General features: G+C 52.4%; 3 protein-coding genes across 8 annotated transcripts; 2 read left to right on the top strand and 1 right to left on the bottom strand.

The window, feature by feature from the left end:
• The first annotated feature begins 634 nt into the window (after window positions 1-634).
• Window positions 635-13,297, top strand: cep131 (centrosomal protein 131). 4 transcript variants are annotated; one of them, XM_061304362.1, is made up of 29 exons: window positions 635-815; window positions 6,220-6,253; window positions 6,371-6,576; window positions 6,651-6,742; window positions 7,094-7,184; window positions 7,254-7,348; window positions 7,411-7,515; window positions 7,588-7,755; window positions 7,834-7,951; window positions 8,020-8,127; window positions 8,302-8,500; window positions 8,598-8,692; window positions 8,763-8,864; window positions 8,953-9,123; window positions 9,184-9,351; window positions 9,429-9,611; window positions 9,681-9,821; window positions 9,915-10,040; window positions 10,108-10,224; window positions 10,401-10,430; window positions 10,704-10,806; window positions 10,881-11,190; window positions 11,263-11,380; window positions 11,460-11,534; window positions 11,601-11,743; window positions 11,814-11,991; window positions 12,069-12,265; window positions 12,426-12,486; window positions 12,578-13,297. In XM_061304362.1, the coding sequence occupies exons 3-29, from the start codon at window positions 6,385-6,387 to the stop codon at window positions 12,647-12,649; spliced, it is 3,558 nt and encodes a 1,185-aa protein (XP_061160346.1). In that variant the 5' UTR covers window positions 635-815; window positions 6,220-6,253; window positions 6,371-6,384; the 3' UTR covers window positions 12,650-13,297. The 4 variants fall into 4 exon arrangements, with proteins under 4 accessions (XP_061160346.1, XP_061160345.1, XP_061160347.1 ...); XM_061304361.1 differs by adding an exon at window positions 5,928-6,090 and having other exon boundaries at window positions 10,401-10,806; XM_061304363.1 differs by lacking the exon at window positions 10,401-10,430.
• On the bottom strand, window positions 964-5,691 carry LOC133171215 (uncharacterized). The gene is made up of 2 exons (XM_061304368.1): window positions 4,727-5,691; window positions 964-2,826 (listed from the first exon to the last, which is right to left on the bottom strand). Exons 1-2 carry the CDS (start codon window positions 5,247-5,249, stop codon window positions 2,744-2,746), a joined length of 606 nt encoding a protein of 201 aa, XP_061160352.1. The 5' UTR covers window positions 5,250-5,691; the 3' UTR covers window positions 964-2,743.
• Window positions 13,298-13,360: 63 nt separating the features above from the next.
• Window positions 13,361-17,623, top strand: st6galnac (ST6 (alpha-N-acetyl-neuraminyl-2,3-beta-galactosyl-1,3)-N-acetylgalactosaminide alpha-2,6-sialyltransferase). Of its 3 annotated transcripts, none has more exons than XM_061304364.1 (8): window positions 13,588-13,730; window positions 14,798-15,213; window positions 15,627-15,792; window positions 15,868-16,042; window positions 16,156-16,294; window positions 16,366-16,469; window positions 16,551-16,634; window positions 16,696-17,623. In XM_061304364.1, exons 2-8 carry the CDS (start codon window positions 14,956-14,958, stop codon window positions 16,964-16,966), a joined length of 1,197 nt encoding a protein of 398 aa, XP_061160348.1. In that variant the 5' UTR covers window positions 13,588-13,730; window positions 14,798-14,955; the 3' UTR covers window positions 16,967-17,623. The 3 variants fall into 3 exon arrangements, with proteins under 3 accessions (XP_061160349.1, XP_061160348.1, XP_061160351.1); XM_061304367.1 differs by lacking the exon at window positions 13,588-13,730 and adding an exon at window positions 15,330-15,415 and having other exon boundaries at window positions 15,084-15,213; XM_061304365.1 differs by lacking the exons at window positions 14,798-15,213; window positions 15,627-15,792 and having other exon boundaries at window positions 13,361-13,730.
• The last annotated feature ends 560 nt before the right edge of the window (window positions 17,624-18,183 follow it).

Genomic DNA, 18,183 nt, shown 5'->3' with positions numbered 1-18,183 from the left:
GCTTCAGCAAATATATCAATTCAATAAAAAAATAGCAAAAGAAGCTGTGCAGTCTGTCAATCCAAAGAAGTCACGTTTGTTCTGAGACGGGAGGAAGGCCGCCCTCATCGTCCACATGATGCTTCAAGTGACAAAAGAGTCCAAGCGTGTCACTTGTATTGCGGCAGTCAGTCCACAGGAATCCGTTCTTTGTCCCCGTAGCTCGCATCAAGCGTGCCCACCCCCTAAAGCCTTTTGACATGCATGACCCCCCAAAGGTCGCCATCTGCCAGCTTTACTTGTGATGTGCAGCTGGCCAGAAACTTTCTCCTCCTCTCAACACATCCTGTGGGTTTCCTTGAGGAACATAATGTCACAGCTTTTCCAATGAGGTTTCAAGAAGATGCATAGCACCTTCTGGCAAGTGACAGCGGAGTGTGTGCCTTCGTCGTTTTGTTGGGTCTCACTGCAGCCTTCGATACGGTGAAAAATCATTCCCATTCACTCCCATTGTATCCTAAAATAACCATGAAGAAGATAAAGATAACCAAATCGCTAGTCACTCGTAACCACGCCTACTTATAGGCGCAACAATATTAACCAATCAAAGGCAGGAACGAGAGACGAATACCAAAGTGCGAGCCAATAGGCTACCAAAAGAGGCGGGACTAACGGGTCTTAGTGAAGAGATGTTGACTTTCAGTGTTTGGCTTTCGCTCTTACTTCGTCCCAGTTGACGGACGAAGCGCGTCGATCGTCCCCCATCAAGTGGACCTTTTCCGATATTTTTCCTCGGAGAGTTCCTTCCGATGTGCTGCTGCTCTACACACGCTCAAGTAAGTTTGCGCGATGTTTTTCGGACGCGAACGAACGTTAGCTTGCCCAGCGCTAGCTTGTGCTTGCCCCGCGTTAGCTTCTTCTTGTTTTGGAGTGTTATGTTTATTCTCTTACATAACCTTTGTAAAGAGCACAGATTCACGTTACTTTTGTTAGCGTGTTTTTATTTCCTGAACAAGCCTCATCACAATGATATTCATCCGCTGACCAATCACACCTCCACACCGCACGGAGAAGGGCAACAAAAAGTAGAGCATACCAAACAATGCAATATGCAAACGAGAAACAACACTTCCAAGTCAATACATAACAATTCCTCTCTTCCAGCTTTGATGCACCAATAATCATCAAATAAAAAAATAATAGTACTATGTTTCTATGTGCTATTAAGTGTATACTTTTCTTTTTAGAGGCATTTCAAAATTCACAACAATTTTCAACATCAAATATTAACAACTTTTTTTTTTTTTTTTTTCTTTTAAAGAACATTTGTTTCTTTTCAACATTTATAAATCAAGTCTGTCTGGTGGTTTGCGAACCCTCTCAGGATATCTGCGTCCAGGAGGATCAGGTAGGTTTGTCATTGGTTTGTGTATGTCCATTATCTCTGGTGTGGACATGTTTTCCTCAGGGGTGATGTCAGAGGCTGGAGTACTGTCCTTAGGGTTTTGTGGGTCAGTAGGTGTCGTAGTTTGAGTAGCGGCATTTCCAGGTGATGCGTCCAAAAGCTGGTCAACATGTCTGCGCCAGACGACATTAGGCTCAACACTCACTGTATATGAGAGTGGTCCAGTTTGTGTCAAAATTTCCGCATGTTGCCACTTGTCGCCTTGGTTACGATAGTCTCTTGCCAATACTTTTTGTCCGATGTCAAATGATCTTAGTTTCCTTTGTAACTGAGTTGGTGAACATTGTCTGTTTGAAACATGTTCTCGGATGTCAGGTTTCAGGAGATCTAAACGAGATCTTAGGTTTCTTCCCATGAACAACATTGCAGGTGACTGTCCAGTAGTAGTATGTGGAGTGTTTCTGTAGGCTAGCAGAAAGTTGGCGATTTTCTGCTGTAGTGGAACTTCCTCCCTCCTACTGGCTTTCATCGACTGTTTGAAAGTTTGTACAAAACGTTCAGCAAGTCCATTCGTTGCAGGGTGGTGAGGAGCAGAAGTAAGGTGTTTTATTCCGTTGCTTTTCAGGAAGATCTGAAACTCCTCACTAGTAAACTGGGTACCATTGTCACTTACAAGCTGAAGAGGGTATCCTGTACGTGCAAAAAGCATCTGTAACTGGTTCACTGTTACAGTTGTAGTTGCTTTCTTTACAGTGAAAACCTCGGGCCATTTCGAATGAGCGTCGACCACAATAAGGAACATGTGATCCATGAAAGGTCCAGCATAGTCAATGTGAATGCGTTGCCATGGGGCAACAGGCCATTCCCAAGTGTGGACAGGGGCAATCTGAGGTGAGCGCTGAGTCTGGTGACATCCTCTGCATGTTTTGACCAGAGTTTCAATTTGGTTGTCAAGGCCAGGCCACCACACATAACTTCTAGCAAGACTCTTCATCTTAACTACCCCCATGTGCCCATCATGCAGCGAGTTTAGAACTTTGGATCGCAGTTTGGGAGGTACAACAACGCGTGACCCCCACAGGACACATCCTTGGGACACAGTAAGTTGGTCTTTTCTGGTGAAATAGTCCTTAAGTTCAGTATCTGCATGCATTGGCCAGCCATTAACAGTTAAGTCATACACTCGAGATAGCAGAGGGTCGTTTCTTGTTTCTTTGCTTATTTGAGCGCAAGTCACCGGAAGCGGTTCCATTTGCAGCATGTGAAGATTTAAAGCAGGATCAGTAGCCTTCTCTGTCAGTGGTTGAGGAAGGCGAGAGAGACCATCTGCATTTCCGTGTAGTTTCGTCCCTTTATAGTCTATGGTATAGGTGTGTGCTCCAAGAAAGAGAGCCCAACGTTGTAAACGAGCGGCAGCCATAGCAGGAACACCTTTCTTCGGACTGAAAATGGAAACAAGAGGCTGGTGATCTGTAATCAGCATGAAGTGTTTTCCATACAGGTATTGGTTAAACTTCTTAACACCCCACACTAAGCTTAAAGCTTCTCTGTCAATCTGTGCATAATTACGCTCTGCAGGTGATAAAGAGCGTGATGCAAAGGCAATGGGGCGTTCAGAGCCATCAGTCATTTTGTGAGACAGAACTGCACCAATGCCATAAGGTGAAGCGTCACAGGCTAGACATAGGGGAAGCTTTGGATCAAAGTGTGTGAGCACCTTGTCTGAAATAATGAGTTCCTTTGCCTTTGTAAATGCCTGTTCACAGTCTTTAGTCCAGTCCCACTTTGCCTTTTGGTGCAGTAGTGCATTCAGTGGGTGCAGCACAGTGGAAAGGTTTGGCAAAAACTTGTGATAATAGTTAACAAGGCCAAGAAATGAGCGTAACTGGCTGACATTTTCTGGTTGTGGAGATTTTACTACAGCTTCAATTTTGTCTTGCGTTTTGTGAAGTCCGTGCTTGTCTATTTTGTGTCCACAATACTCAATGGACTCCTTGAAAAACTCACATTTCTTTTTGTTTGCTTTTAGACCATATTCTTCCAGTTTTGTTAGAACTGCATTCAAGTTTTGCAAGTGTGAATCTTTGTCCCAACCAGTAACAATAATATCATCCAAGTAACATTGAGTACCTGGGATTCCTTGTAGCACTTGGTCCATTGCACGTTGCCATATCGCAGGGGCACTTGTAATACCAAATACAAGCCGGTTGTATTGGTATAGTCCTTTGTGAGTATTTATGGTGAGGTACTTGCGTGAACTTTCATCCATTTCCATCTGTAGATATGCTTGTGCGAGGTCAATCTTTGTGAAGTGCTCACCATTTGCTAGAGATGCAAAAATGTCATCGATGCGAGGGAGTGGATACTGGTCTGCATGCATGACAGGGTTAACAGTTACTTTGAAATCACCACAAATGCGCACTTTGTCTGAAGATTTCTTGGCAACAGGTACGATTGGTGTAGCCCACTCAGACCAGTCCACTTTGGATACTATTCCTTGATCCATGAGATTTTGCAGCTCAGCTTCAACTTTTGGGCGTAGCGCATATGGAACAGGGCGTGCTTTATGAAACTTTGCTTTTGCACCTTCTTCCAGCTCGAGACGTGCTTTGATGTGTTTCATTGTTCCTATGCCTTCGCTGAACACATGTGCATGTTTATCCAGTATCTCAGTTAACTTCATGTCTGTGAGCTGTTTGGAGGCTATGTGCATGGACTTTATTTCATGCCAGTTAAGCTTGATTTGTCGTAGCCATCTACGACCAAATAGTGGTACACCTCCCTCTTTAAGGACGAACAGCTCAAGATTGCACTTTTGGTTTCTGTATTTCACTTTCACTTTGAGTTTTCCCAGTGGTGCAACCTTTTCTCCTGTGTATGTCTTCAGTTTTACACTGGTGCGTGACAGTTTAGTGTCTGGGAACATTTTCTTGTAGTCGTTGAATGATATGATCGACAGTGCTGACCCTGTGTCCAGTTCCATTTTTAATGGCACTCCATTAATTTTTGGTGTCAGCCAAATCACATCACCGTCATTCTCTTCTGTAGCACACAGCCCTAAACAAGCCAATTCTTCCTCACTTGAACTGTCAGAATCTGTCTGTGCTACTTTGTGCAATTTTTGTCCTTTTCTTATATTGTGTTTATCTTTTGCATTACTGTACTTTAATTTACACATCTTCTGTATGTGCCCTCTTCTATCACATTGTCGGCAGTCTTTATCCTTAAACCAACACTCTGCGGGGTCATGTGACTGTTTACCGCATCTGAAACAGGGCTTTGCTTTGGTATTATGCCGTTTGGTGTGCAGTTTAAACACAGAGCTTGTGGCTGCGTTTTTACCTTGAAGCTCCGTCGCATCCCTTGCTGCTGTCTCCGCTGAAACAGCTATTTCCACTGCTCGTTGCAAGGTGAGTTTGTCCTCCGTCAAAAGCCGTTTCTGAATGCTCTCGTTGTGCAGCCCGCACACGAACCTGTCCCTCAGAGCATCTGAAAGTCCGTCTCTGAACTGACAGTGTTCGGCCAGTTTCCTCAGTTCTGCGATGTACTCTGACACCGTCTCCGTCCTTGACTGGTTTCTCTTGTGAAATCTAAAGCGCTCAGCAATCACCAATGGAGCTGGGTTTAGATGACTTTTCATTATCTGCATTATTTCATCAAATGTTTTGTCTGCCGGTTTAGCTGGGGCGACCAGGCTGCGGAGTAAGTTATACATTTTGGCGCCCATGACACTGAGTAGGACAGCTACTTTTCTTTCGTCCTGTATCTCATTAGCTAGGCAGTACTGCTCAACTCTTTCCACATAAGTTGTCCAGTCTTCTACCGAACTGTCAAATATGTCCATATTTCCCAAGATTCCGGACATTTTATTATTTTTTTTTCACTTTTCTTGGCGTCCGTTCACTTTTACCTTGGTCCTGAGCGACACCCGTCCTCACCTCCGGCTTGCTTGATCAGAGCAGAATTCGGGGCGAGCAGACGAAACTTACGTCCACACAACCAAGTCCATGAAGCACTATTCACTTGTGTCCGGTCCACCTCCGCATTTGTAGGGTCCTTTTTAAGTCTCGTCGCCAATTTTGTTATGTTTATTCTCTTACATAACCTTTGTAAAGAGCACAGATTCACGTTACTTTTGTTAGCGTGTTTTTATTTCCTGAACAAGCCTCATCACAATGATATTCATCCGCTGACCAATCACACCTCCACACCGCACGGAGAAGGGCAACAAAAAGTAGAGCATACCAAACAATGCAATATGCAAACGAGAAACAACACTTCCAAGTCAATACATAACATGGAGGAAAAAAAAAACATGGAAAACATGTCCAGCGGAAAGCTTTCTAATCCCTTCTCATTTTAGCCGCTTCACGACACTGCGAGCTCGTCGTTGTCGTTGGGAGCATTTTTGTCATTTTAGCATCATACAGGCTGACGGACTCGATTGTTTTTGTTTTCCGGCACGTTGCGTTTATATTTCGCCACGTTCCGCTTTTACGTTGGATTTACCGTGACTGGTCTGCAATTCTATCACATCTAAAAGGGATTATTGGAGGTGATTGACATCCAACTGCTGCAGTAAAGGCAAAAAAAGTCGCGAGTGGTCCAATGAGACATCGCACTTGACTCCTCTCCGATTGGCAGTTAGTTGCTCATGACAGAGGATCAAGAATATATGCTGATTGTCAGCCCTTAACGCAACAAAGGTATAAATTAGAGGCAGCATACTGAACTGTTTAACAAAAGAGTTGATCCATTTGAATTCTTTACAGCACAGGATATTTCATGTGCAAAAAAAAAAAAGCATTAACTGGTGCGTTTCTTTTTGGGTTTAGACATCTGCTTTGCATCGGCAACGGGATCGCTAAGGTGAGTGGACTTTTCTTTCCTGGAAGCAGAAGGCAAAGGTGGCTTTTGTTGTTGGTCGTCATGGTGATGAGACTTGCTTTGTTGTTGTGAATGACCCGCATGTCGTCTTGTGGCTAGGTGTCGAGTGAAGGATGCACGCGACGCGAAGCCCCTCGTCCATTTCGGCCACACCTCCAGGGGACGCCCTGGACCTCAGCTTGTCCGGCTCGCGTCTCTCCTTCTCCAAAAGACCAGGCGCCGGCGTGTCACCCGCCGGGAAGTTGTTGGCCCGTTCGGTGTCGGTGTCGGCACCATGCGAGGCCCGAGGGAAATGCAACACCCTGGTGAGGAGCCGCCACTGCCACGCAATGAAAACTTGCGCCCCGGTTCTGGTGAAAACGTGCGTCTGTCTCCGCAGGGTGACAGCGTGGCGAGCCCTCGCTCGGTCAAGAACTTGCGGCGTTCCAACAGCACCACGCACGTCAACCAGCAGCCACACTTTGTGCTCAGGTACCAAAATGTTTGGCAACAAAAAAATGCAAGAATGGCGTCAGTCACGCTGGCACAATACGATGCAGCTGCGCTGGCTTGTTTTGTGCGGGCTCCCAGGGGAGGGTCGGGACCTCGGGGTCAGGTTACCCGGGGCCGCCCCCGCCCAAACAAGAAGAGCGTGCGCCTATTGTCCGGCATCTGTTCACACCAGAAGCCTGGGCGCCTGTCTTCGAGTCCTGGAATGTGCGGCCTGAACAGCTTGCATTCGGGCAGCCGCACTTCCAGCTCCTCCCCCTCCACTGAAATGTGAGGTTTACACTCTGTGTGTGTGTGTGTGCGTGTGCGCGCGCGTGTGTGTGTGTGCTGCAGTCCAGACCACCAGAGCGGTGACTACTTGACTGTGTTGGACAATGGCGCAGACGGCCGAAAGAAACCGGACGGAACCACCTGGAACATCTTGGTATGGTGCAACGCATGCAAGCACACAGAGCCTCGTTGTCAAACGCTTTTGCCTTTGCCGTGACTTCAGGATGAGCAGCCTCGGGCAGCGGGCGCCGTCGCCGCAGACCCACCCGCCGGCACAAAGGGGCGAGACCCCGCCGCATCCTTCACTGCCAACAATAGGTTGGTTTTGCTCTCCAAAGCCTTCGGATCATCTCAAAGGCTCAACTTCTCCTCTCGGTCAGGAGCAACAAGGGCGGCGTGGGTAACGCCGTCACCTCCATCCTGCACAACAACCACGGCGACAAGCCGCTGACGCCCAAAAGCTCCAACCAGAGGCCGCCCTTCAAGTAGGTTCTGGACGGGCGGATGGCTGGGCGATGAGCTCCAGGACTCCAGCTGCTTTTGCTTTTGTCTTCCAGCAACCTCCTGAAGGCCAACGCCAACGACGACGTCTCTCTGGAGAGCGGCTCCCTCACCAAGTCTCAGAAGAACTTCTCCGCTGCGTCGGCCAACAACAAAAGTCCCGCCGGGCCCGGCAGCCCGCTCCTGCAGCGCCGCAACCAGGTCTCAGAGGAGGAGGCCGAAAGGTAGCGCGGTTTGTTTTTCCCAAAAAAGAAGGAATTTGCATTTACCGACCTGTAGATATTGTGATCCGAACGTTGCAGGTTCATCCAGCAGGTCAACCAGGCAGCCGTCACCATCCAGCGCTGGTACAGACGTCACGCAGGGCGGCGCCGTGCCAACCGTGCGGCGCTGCGCCGTATCCTGGACACCAAACGCAAGGTCCGCTCCGGTCCGCCTCACAACGCGGAGGGCCGTCAAGTCCGTGCTTAAAGTTGCTGCGTCAGCAGGAGTGGCAGGCGCGAGTCGAGGCCGAGAGTCACCTGGAGACGGTGGCGGACCAGCGCAAGCTGATTCGGGAAGAAAAAGCTCGCCAGGCGCGCCTCGCTGCTATTCAGGTCACTGCCAACGTTTAAGAAAGCCATTCTTGATGGCTTTGTTTATTTCTTGTTCTTTTCAACAATGTATCCTTCATGCTTTGGATCAGCAGGAAGGAAATCAATTCAGCAATTACTGAATTTTTCTTGCGCTCAAGGCCTTGCACTAAAGTCTCCCCCTGGCGGTCAGTGTAGGGGCTGCAGCAGAAAAGAACACAGCATCTTCAGCATCCTTCTCATCTTCATGGAGCTCATCATCAGCATCAGGGTGCCGAGGCGGATGAGGAGCAGCGGAGGCCGGGCGGCGCCACGCCGGCCAAGAGTTTCCCAAGCCACGCGTCTCCGACCGACAGCGTCAACTTGTCGCCAACGCACGCCAAAGCCAACAACACAGGTGGCCCACTTTGCTTTTTCCAGACGTGTGAGAGAGAAGCGTACATGCGAGCGAGATGTGTCTCACACGCTGACATGCTGTGCGCCGACACGGGCAGACTTTCATGGCAAGGTGACGGGCGACTTGAGCCAAGGGAGCTTCGGGGCGCTGTCGCCGGCGTTGTCCAATCGGAGAGGCTCGCCGTGTGCTCAGGTATCGCAGATCCTCCCTCTCGTGCGGCTTTCTGCGCTCGCTGTGCTTCTCACTCGTTTTGTCCTCGTAGGAGCGCGGAGCAGAGCAAGACGACGATGTCGAGGGGAAGTCGATACGTCAGGCGAGACCCCGCCTGTCTTGCCTGACGCTCCTCGAGCCCGACCCTTGTGATGTACGTGCACCCTCTCCAGGTTTAGCCCAAAAAGAAAATCTGGGCCCTTGGGAATATCTACCATTGATTAGTTCCATTGATCCATCAGCCGGGCGCCAAGCTTCCCCTGGCCACCAGAAGTCCTGCTTCGCCTCCCGGTATGGGCCCCAGCTCCACGGCAGACGTCAAGACCAAGAAGGCGCAAGAATTTGCCGAGCTGTCCTGTTTCCGAGTGGTTTCGCCCTCCTTGTCCAGTCGTGGAGGCTCCCGCTGCTCCCAGGTGAGCGAGCATCTTCGCGTGCAAAGAGCCACCATTTCTCAAAGCGGCCATGTTTGCCAGGAGCGTCTTCGCGGGCGTTTGAGTGGCGGCGGTGACGACCGCTCCTGCGCCGCGTCCAAGTCCACCCTCAACGACCTGCTGGACACACTCAAACTGCTGGAGGAGGAACCCGAGGTCCTCTCTCAGCCCAAATCTTACAACAAAGACAAATACGCTTGGATGGAGCAGGTGAGCAAAATAGCCACCGGGGAAGCGGGGCCGACCTCCCCACAGTTCTTTGTCTAATCAAAAATTGTCCTTCAAAGGACGGCGATGCAGACTCGCTGACGGCCGATAACCTGGAGCGTCACGTACAGCTCAGCTTGCCGGCGGCGGCAGACGGGGCGGCGTTGCTGTCGGAGGCCAAGCTGCAGAGCATCATGAACTTCCTGGATGAGATGGAGAAGTCGGAGCAGGAGCGTCCGCGCTCCACCAGCTCGCACAGAGAGGTTGGCCACCCTCGCTCGCGTCCCGCCTCGGCTGTCTGTCGTGCTGATTGCCATTTTGTGCACGTCCAGGCAGCGTTTTTGGAGGAGGAGGAGGCGACGGCACTGGACCCGGCCTCGGCCACCGCCGCCCAAGTGTCCGGCTCCATCATGAGGATCAAAATGGAGCTGGAGGAGAAGAAGCGTGTGGTGGAAATGCTGCAGACCGCACTGGTGGGGACCCGGCCGGCGCCCAGCCACCCGGGCTCGTGCTGGGCCTGGCGGGCGCTGGCTGCCCTTCACCGTCCACCTTTTCTTCTGCGTCAGGCCCAGCAGAGGGAGCTGACGGTGCAGCACGTGAAGGAGACGGAGAAGGAACTGAGCCGGAACCTTCAGCTGCAGAGGGACCAGTACGAAGCTACGGTGCAGAGACACCTCACCTTCATCGACCAGGTAGATGGGCAGGCGAACGAAACGCTGCCACGTGGGCCGGCGTGACCTCCCCGACGTCTGTCCTCAGCTCATCGCCGACAAAAAAGCACTGAGCGAGCGATGCGAGAACGTCATCGCCGAGCTCAAGCTGGTAGACCACAAATACACCAAGAAGATCTCGCAGATGCAGGAGCAGCACGAAATGGTGAGCGCCCCGAGGCTGCCGGAGGCCCTTTGGGCATTTTGCTACAAGTGGGTTTCACCGCCACGCGCCCATCTTCTTTTCTTCTTTATGTTAACGGCCTCTTCCTCTTTTTCCTCGTAATCGTCGCCGCCGCCGCTGCCGCCGTCACTGAGGCTCCGTCTCCTTTCCCGCCTCAGGTTTGGCAAATCCTGGGCCCGCTGTGCGAGGTAACGTCTCTTCTGCTCCTCCTTATTCTGTTTCTCTTCCCTCATTTGTCCCGCGCACCGGCCCTCCTGCCGGATGCTCGCTGTGCACGTGAGTCTTCATCATCATCACCTTGGCTGATTCTTCATGCGCACACTGCTCCTCCCATGTGGTGTTACCTGTCTCTCACTCATGCACGCACACGCCGGCCACGCCGCCGCCATCATCCTCTCTGGCGGCAGCCTCTGGTCTTTATACAGTCTTTTCATATTCTTTGGTCCCCTCCTCCTCTCCAGGAGATCAAGAAGCTGAAGCAGCTGATGAGTGTCACGGAGAAGATCCGGCGGGAGAAATGGATCGATGAGAAAACCAAGAAGATTAAAGAGATCACAGTCAAAGGTATGGTGAAAAGGAGAAGCGCCACGCCGCTCTCTCGCCCGTCCGTCCACTCTCATCCTCGGCATCCCGCTCAGGTTTGGAGCCCGAGATCCAGAAGCTGATCTCTAAGCACAAGCAGGAGCTGAAGAAGCTGCGCACGCTCCACGAGGCCGAGCTGCTGCATGCCGAGGAGCGCGGCGCCGAGCGTTGCGCCCACCAGTGCGAGGAACTGCGGCAGCAGCTGGAGAGCGAAAAGGAGGAGCAGTGCCGCAGGGAGCGCGACTTGGCCCGCCGACACTTTGAGAAGCAGCTCCAAGAGGAGGAGCTCTCCCTGCAGCAGCACAGGAAGCGCGTGCACAGGGAGCTGGCTGAAGAGAAGGAGCGGCTAACGCAGCAGGCGGCCAGGTAGGAAGACCGACCGAGGTCGAGCGAGGCCGGGCCCCCATTCAAAGACCACCGCCGTGCATCCGTGCGCAGGCAGCGCTCAGAGATGGAGGAGCTGCGTCAGCGCATGGAGGAAAACTCCAGCGTGGCCGGACGGGTTTTCAGGGAGGAGCTGGACAAAAGCAGAGAGGAGCAGGAGAGGAGGCACCAGGTGGGGAGCGCCGGGCCGAGCCCACGTGCACTTGGATACCGCCTCCGGCTCCAAGTAAAAGTGCACATTTGTGACCCAGGCGGAGCTGAAGAAGCTGCAGGAGCGTTTTGCACAGGAGAAGACTGGCTGGGAGGAGGAATACAGGAAGAAGCAGGTGAGACATGCGGAGGGAGGCGGCTCCCAGGGGCCGCGTCTCGCTGATGGCGTGCACGGCTGTTAGGAGGCGGGGCTCCTCAGGCACGAGCGGCAGCTGCGAGAGGAGCTGCGGCAGGAGCGCGACAAAGAGATCCAGCTGGCCATCTGGACGCTGGAGGAGGAGACCAACCGGGACAAGGAGGAGTGCGAGCGGGTTGCTCACAACAGGTAAGTGACTCCAGGCTGGTGGGGAATTGTTTTGGACCAAAACAAAAAAATTCTCCTTTTCCGTGCTCAGGGTGACTCGTGTGCGGGAGACGTACGAGGTGGAGCTGAAGGAACTAGAGCGCACTTTGCGAGAGGCGCTGGACAAGCAGCAAGAGCTGCGGAAGCAACACGGCGAAGCGCTGCAACAAGTGGACGTGCTCAAGGAGGCGCTGCAGCACAAGGAGCAAGACCTGCTCGTCGTCACGCAAGTGAGAAAGCTTGCCAATTGTCTGCACAACTGTGCCTCAACTCGTCCACAACTTACGTCTTTCCTCTTTGCGTGGAGAACCGGGACCAGCTGCTGGAGGAGCGCCACGGGCTGGCCTCGGCCGTCCGGCAGGAGTTCAGTGCCCGCCTGCTGTTGGCCGAGGAGGAGGCGCAGAAGGCCAGGGCCGAGACGGAGGAGGCGCGCAGCGCGCTGCGAGTCGAGGTGGACAAGCTCACCAAGGAGAAGGAAGACGAGCTCCACCAAGTGCACTGCCGGTGAGCTAGCACAAGCTTTGGCTTCATTTGCAGTCCTGCTTGAATACGACCACTGAGATCGAGTCCAAAGCGGCTTCACTTGAGCCCATTTTGTTGCAAAACGTTTTAAAAGCTTCTTAAGATGTCCGTATTTGACAAACAATGCCTTGCTCGCCTGCAGAGTCAAGTCGGCCATCTTGAAGAAGGACGAGGCGGTGGGCGCTCTGCGGCGGCAGCATGAGGTGAGTGGCGGCGGGAGCAGGATGTCGCCTGGCCTCGCTGCGGGCTGACGGAGGGTGACCATCAACGCTGCGCTTTGCTGTCGCCCGCTAGGCCGCCCTGAAGAGGGCAGAGCGTCTGGAGGCCTTGTGGGAGGAGCAAAGGAGGCAGCTGATGGAGAAATGATGCCACTGCAAAGTACTTATCAGACACGAGCCGATGATGAAAGACCACCAGTCCACCATTGTCGCCGCCGTCCACCAAAATTGATGTCAAAGTGCAAGGCGAGAGCTTGCCCGTATCGGTTTTCACGGCCAGCACTTTGACGTCAGTTTGGCTCGACACCCGAGATGGCCGCCGTTATCCCAGCACCGCGTTGAGGCGGGAAGGAAAGAAAATTTGTGGATGTAAAGTGACAGACAGGAAGGAGCAGCCACAACTGAGCTCTCCCGCAGTCTGGCCCCACCCCCTCCCAGGCAACAATGCTTCAGATCTTTTCCAGATGTTTTTGTGGCCAGCCCGTGCAGGCAGGCCCATGCAGGCCCACGCCCCGAGGAGAAGCTCAGTCAATGTTTTCAAGAAGGAGAAGACGACGTGTCGGCAAGGACGGCGTGCGTGGCCGTCGAGGCGTGCCAGCGAGGACTGAGAAGAATGTGTGGACGCGAAAGAAAAAAGTCGAAGGTGGCGGGGGCGCAAAACAAACGGCCAGGGCTGATGTGTTTACGTTCAATCACTATTTATTGGGGTGGGGTTGCCTGAGCTCGCCGCTCTCTCTTTGGGCCCATTGACATTTGTTGAGCCCCCTTTTTCAATTAAAACTACATCTTTCCTTTTTCTATTTGGTCCATTTGTTCCGTGACTTCCTGCGCCAATGATGAGTCAACAGAGATGTCGCATGTGTGACACAGCTAAATGTTGACCTTGCAATTTGGGGAAACGTACTATATGCAAATCAGTAATCAGTATTCAAAACAAACTGTTGCACATAGCCAATGTCCTTTGTCCCTTTGCGCAGCATCATGTTGCCGCTCTCCCATTGGCTGCCCCCTCTCCCCCCTCCTTCCCGGCCCATGCCGAAGAAGGGCCCCGAGCCGAGCGCTGACGGCAGCAGCTGTTGCTCTCGCACAGTGGCCCCACCCTGCGGACCCAGGCCCAGCCCCCCGAGTAGGCGGGCCCGGCCCCGGCAGCAGCGCCTGGTCGAGCGCCTCCAACTCCTCAAAGCGCCTCAGAGTCCTCGCAAAGATCAACCGAGGGAAAGCCGCACCAGGTGAGGTCTTTTTCCCACCGACCCCACCCACTCCGCTAGAATCGCGTGGGAGTCGCGCTTAGTAGTCCCTTACGAGTACAACTGTGTTAGAATCGTACGGCAATCGCGCTTAGATGGGCTGGCGGTTCCGTCCACGGATGAAACATTTTGAAATGTTGGCGGTTCACGGATCGGTGTTCATGTTGGAATCGCCGTTCGTCCTCTTTGAATCATTCTTGGAATTGTGCTCGTGATCGCAATGGTGATCATTTTAAGAATCACATTGCAGGCAAGCAAGCTTCATGTCGCTTGGAGTCATCTTCAAATGATGGCAGAGTCATAAAAGAATCTCATCGAGTTGTAAAAATTATGCTCGGAATCGTGTTCAAATTCTCTTGGAATCCTGAGCGAATCGGCTTACAATCACTGTGGTTAAAGTTTATGAAGTTGGGGTCATGTTTCATTTCCGGATGTTGAGCAGGACAAGGCAGCAGCCCTCCCCTGTCCTCCCCTCCCTGTCTTGCCACAAAAGACAAGAAGTGAGGCGGACTGACTCGACTTGTGTGCATGTTAACGGAATTTCGGTTTCTTTGTGTGACATATGACGGGATTGACAAGAAAGCTGACTCGTGGCATTTTCACTTGCCTTCTGCTGCACTTTATTGTCCCAGCTAGGAGCGGCATGTGTATGTGTTGGGCTGTCTTTCACTTTACGACCTTCAGCGGGCCCCCGTCACACACGACCAAGTGGGAAAGTTGACACTTGTCGGAGTCATGTGAGAAGAAGGCCGTTGCCCTCGAGCTTTGGTCCTCACTTCCTGTTCAGTGTTTGCTCAGCAGCGCCATATTTGTCACAAGCGTTTACGGCTCGCCCACACGGCCAAGCGACAGGAAGTGGAGCCTCACCAGCAGGATGTAGATAAGCGCGAGCGACCGTCAAGTTCGCACGTGGCCAACCGAGGTCGAACGACCGAGCTCCAAGCGTCATCCTGCGACGTCATCAGCTCGCCCTGTCCAAACGTTCTTTGTGATGGATAGGCGACCGCTCGCTTCATTGTCCTTCTTTGACTAGTTGATCTTCTCCCCAGACGGACGCTGAACTTCCTCAATCGGCCTCCACCGTCGCATGACCCCTGATGCGCCCTCAGTGGAGGCGGGGGACAGCCAAGCCCCCAGCACAGGCAGCTTCTGACGAAGCGTGCTCGTGACACCCTACACCCCACCCACCCCTTTTGTGCCCACGGGGATGTCGGCGCCGAAGCGGCTGGCGCTGGCTGGCGTCACCATGGCCTCCCTCCTGTGCTTCTACTTGTTGCCCTGGTCCCAGCTGACAGATGGTCTGTCTGTCTTCCGCAGCGATTTGCCAGACTCTGAGTCGAGTCTCAATGGTGACCGGGCGAGCACCACTCCCTCGCCAGCTGCTGACACGTACGTTTTCGGAAAAACCACCGAGCCGTCCTTCATCGGCGATGCTTACGCCAACGAAGACGTCCCACCGCAAACTGTGAGTGGAGTGCAAACCTGCTGCCTGATTGGTCCAAAAATCAGTCGAATGTTAAATTCATGCTGGCATCGCTTTAAAATAATCGTCTTGAATTGATGTTTGAATGCTGTTCACAGAAGGTTGGGATTGGTTGGGACTACTCATGCTAAGAGTCATGGTTGAGTCGTCATGCGATCTCGCGAAGAGTCATTTTGGACTCAAGGTTAGAATCCTCGTGCATTGTCGGACGATCCCGGTTAGAAATGCTCTTTGACTCTTGTTCAAATCGAGTCACTTTAGATATCAGCTTGCTGGATTCAAGCTTTGACTCTTGTTTGGAATCGTGCAAAAGAGACTAGCTTTGACTCTTGTTTGGAATCGTGCAAAAGAGAGAGAGTTGTGCACGGATTCAACTCGGGGCTACATGTGCACAGGACTGCCCCGACGGCATCAGAAGCCGCGTCCCACGCTCCGACGTGGCTGGCCTGTTCCTGAAGAACATTCCGGTGCTGCAGCAGTCCACAGACGCCACGCCCGCCCAATACAGCCGCCTCAGTCATTACGTGGGTGCCAACGGCTGGGGGAGCCTCACCTACCCCGGTCGGGACCCGCACGACCCTCTTCCCATTTGAGGAAAGGGATCAGTCAGCGTTAAGAGTGACTTTTTCTGGACAGTGCTGTCGGACACGCTGGCGCTGCTCAACTCGTCCGCCAACGGCATCATGTTGGACGACTGGGCGAGTCGCGGCAACCGATCCGGCTGCATTCGCTGCGCCGTGGTGGGCAACGGCGGGATCCTGAAGGACTCCGAAAAGGGCGAAGAGATCGACAGCCACCACTATGTCTTCAGGTGAACTTATGACTTCAGTCAGGTCAAATCGGGTCTCGAACCACATCGTTTGAGACAGAGTTTCCTTCTGAGACATCGCCCCTTTAGTGACGGTTCTGATTTTGCTGGCCCAGGACAAACGGCGCCGTCGTGACAGGCTTCGAGAAAGACGTGGGGGTCCGCACCACCCACTACACCTTCTCAACCAACACCTTGATGAACTCCATGATGAGCTACGCCTCCGCCGGATACCGAGGCCCGCCTCAGTCCCAGGTGAGACCCGCACGTGCGCACGCACAAGAGGACGTTTGTGCATGCTGACGCCGACATTGCCCCCCTTGCAGGAAACGCGTTACGTCTTCCTGCCTGACCACGACCGCGACTACTTGATGATGAAGGCGGCGGCCCAGCACACACTGGTTGAGCGAGGCCGGGAGCAAGGCAAAGAGTCAGTAGCGCCACGTCGGCGTGCGAGCTTTTTCTCCGTTTGACTCGGCCTTGTCATCACCTTGTCGTGTTTTACACTCAGCCCCACGGCGTACTTCGGGAAGGACGTGACGGCGGCCAAGCTGAAGATGTACCATCCCGACTTCATCCGCTACCTGCGAAACAGGTGAGGGAGCCCCGCCCTGCCTCGCCCAGCTCGGCAAGCCAACGACATCATTTCCTCGCAGGTTCCTTCCGTCCAAAACCCTGAAAACCAAGCACCGCAACATCTACCGGCCATCGACTGGGGCCATCATGCTACTGGCGGCGCTGCACAGCTGCGACCGTGTCAGCGCATACGGCTTCATGACGCCACAGTACAAAAAGTACTCGGACCATTACTATGACAAGCAGTACCACCGGGTGGGGTTCTTCATCAACCACGACCTGATGCTGGAGATGAACTTGTGGCAGCGACTGCACCAAGCCGGCCTCATCACGCTCTACATGCGCTTGTGAACACTCCTTTGTCAATTCTTCTGAGCGTCCCTCGACATTTCTGACCACTCCCAAATGCTCCTGACCTGAGGCAGCGAGCGAGACTCGACACCCTGAAGACTCCTGAAAAGCCGCCCTTGTAGTTTTTTTATTTATTGTCATGACGCGCATTTGCACGCCCTCGGCTGCTGCTTGTGGCCACCGATGACTCCTCAGCGACGTATCCGCCCGCCACGCTCAGCTGAAGGCGGTGCCGTTTTGCGTCTCACATTGTTTTTGGCAAGCAAAAGCGGCCCGTTGCTGAGCCAGACTGTTTACTGGGCGGTTGCCGCGGCAACCACCAACCGGACTCTCGATCCTGTTGCTAGGACAGCAGCGGATTGGAGCGCCAGGAACCACAATTTTTTTCTTTGTCTCTTCTTTGCTTTTCTTTTCTTTCTTTGCGACCTTTATTTATTTTCAACATGTTCCTTTTAGCTATGTTTCAATATGAGCACGTTCCTTTTCACATGTTTTTCAAACCAAGTTTCATTGTGACTGCCACTCCCGTCATTTCAGTGACTTTTTATATTTTCCATCATGTGGGTAATGTGTAATAAGAGCAGAAAAGAGAGACGCTTATCAAGTGCCAAGTGAATGAGTAACTGTGACGCACAATAAAAACGCTTCTAAAAGCTGCCACGTGAGGTCTGCAATGTGACTTTGTCAGGGTAAATAAAAGGCAAGGAGAAAAAGTTAATGATAAAACTCAAAGTCAACTCACATACCTTGTCACGTGCTTTTCCTGCTCGGAAAAGGAACCAAAAGATATCAACTATTCGAAGTAGTTTCCATAAAATCTTAAATTTTCATATGCGGGCTTGACGAGCCCGCCGTCTAGCGGTGACTGAAGCTCACTACACCACTACTGTTTTTTTGTTTTGTTTTTTCACCGCTGCTGCTGTTGTCGGACTTCATTTCCCATGATGCCTCTGTGCCTTCGTCATTCGAGCAGCAGCATCATCATCATCGGTTTAAAGTCCGCTTTCCAGGCGCGGCTGGGTTGGACTGGATTCCCAATATGGCTTTCTTCCATCGGGGACGGTCTATGGCCATCTCGTGGTTGAGAGTCCTATACTGAGAAAACTTTTAGAGCAAAACTATTTACAGGCGGATGCCCTTCATGACACCAACCCAAGGGGAAATTGATTTTCTGTAGGGGTTAACTCCCTTAGCCCATTCCTCTCCCGAGAAGCCCA

The sequence above is a fragment of the Syngnathus typhle genome, linkage group LG18 (assembly GCF_033458585.1).
Source record: "Syngnathus typhle isolate RoL2023-S1 ecotype Sweden linkage group LG18, RoL_Styp_1.0, whole genome shotgun sequence".
In the NCBI taxonomy this organism is placed as follows: domain Eukaryota; kingdom Metazoa; phylum Chordata; class Actinopteri; order Syngnathiformes; family Syngnathidae; genus Syngnathus; species Syngnathus typhle.
This window is presented reverse-complemented; position numbering and strand designations above follow the sequence as displayed.